The following is an 845-nucleotide window of genomic DNA, read 5'->3' on the forward strand; positions in this document are numbered from 1 at the left end:
ATATATATAGCAAATGAAAGACAGAAGATCTCCAAGTGTGTAACCATAGAGAGAATCAACACAAGGATAGATAGATAGATAGATAGATAGATAGATAGATAGATAGATAGATAGATAGATAGATAGACAGACAGACAGATAGATAGATAGATCCAGCATATGACTGAAATAACTGGCGACCACTGAGTGAAATAAATCATAGGAAGAGAAAATATATTGCCAAAACAGTGACACTGAAAGCGCAAATATAAACCAAATGGAAGCACAATTAAGACAATAACTCACCAGCGGGTCACCAAGTATGTAACCATAGAGAGGATCAATGCAAAACAAACCCTGTTTGAAGTCGGCAACTATCTTACATTCCATCGTCCAATACTTGTCTTATGGTAGCACTCTCGTTTTACGTATTTAAGCAAATGGAGATACTTATGAGGTTTTGATTGAGTGTAGATTGAAATAGAAATGTACTGTAGCTTGAGTTGAGTGTGAAGGCGTTATACAAATATATCGGGTGTCGAAAAACGTGAATCTTGTATTGTGTATAGTGTAGTGTTGTGTAATAATGTAGACTATGTAGCGAATGTTGCATGTATAGAGTGTTTCCTGAGGGTGGCTTTGATATTTATACACTCAGCGAGCGGTATGTATACATGTGTACGTCTGAATGCATATATGTATTTGTGTTTATGTGTGCATGTGTATGTGTGTGTGTATGCTTGTGTTTCTGAGGTGTGTTTGCGTATGTTTTTATACACGTCATTGTCATTAAATTAACCATCCAAAGTAATAAACTCTAGAAATTTGTTGTTTAATTAAGCAATATATGTGTGTGTGTGTGTGTG

The 845-nt window shown here is 35.4% G+C and overlaps 1 protein-coding gene across 1 annotated transcript in view; it reads right to left on the bottom strand.

Annotated features, from left to right (window-relative positions):
* The window catches only part of LOC106881174 (indoleamine 2,3-dioxygenase 1-like), a 24,819-nt gene extending 24,450 nt beyond the window's left edge, over positions 1 to 369 (bottom strand). The window contains exon 1 of the mRNA XM_052975772.1: positions 286 to 369. Coding sequence (XP_052831732.1) covers positions 286 to 369 — 84 coding nt within the window. The remainder of the gene's footprint in view (positions 1 to 285) is intronic.
* Between the last annotated feature and the right edge of the window lie 476 nt (positions 370 to 845).

The sequence above is a fragment of the Octopus bimaculoides genome, chromosome 22 (assembly GCF_001194135.2).
Source record: "Octopus bimaculoides isolate UCB-OBI-ISO-001 chromosome 22, ASM119413v2, whole genome shotgun sequence".
Lineage (NCBI taxonomy): Eukaryota > Metazoa > Mollusca > Cephalopoda > Octopoda > Octopodidae > Octopus > Octopus bimaculoides.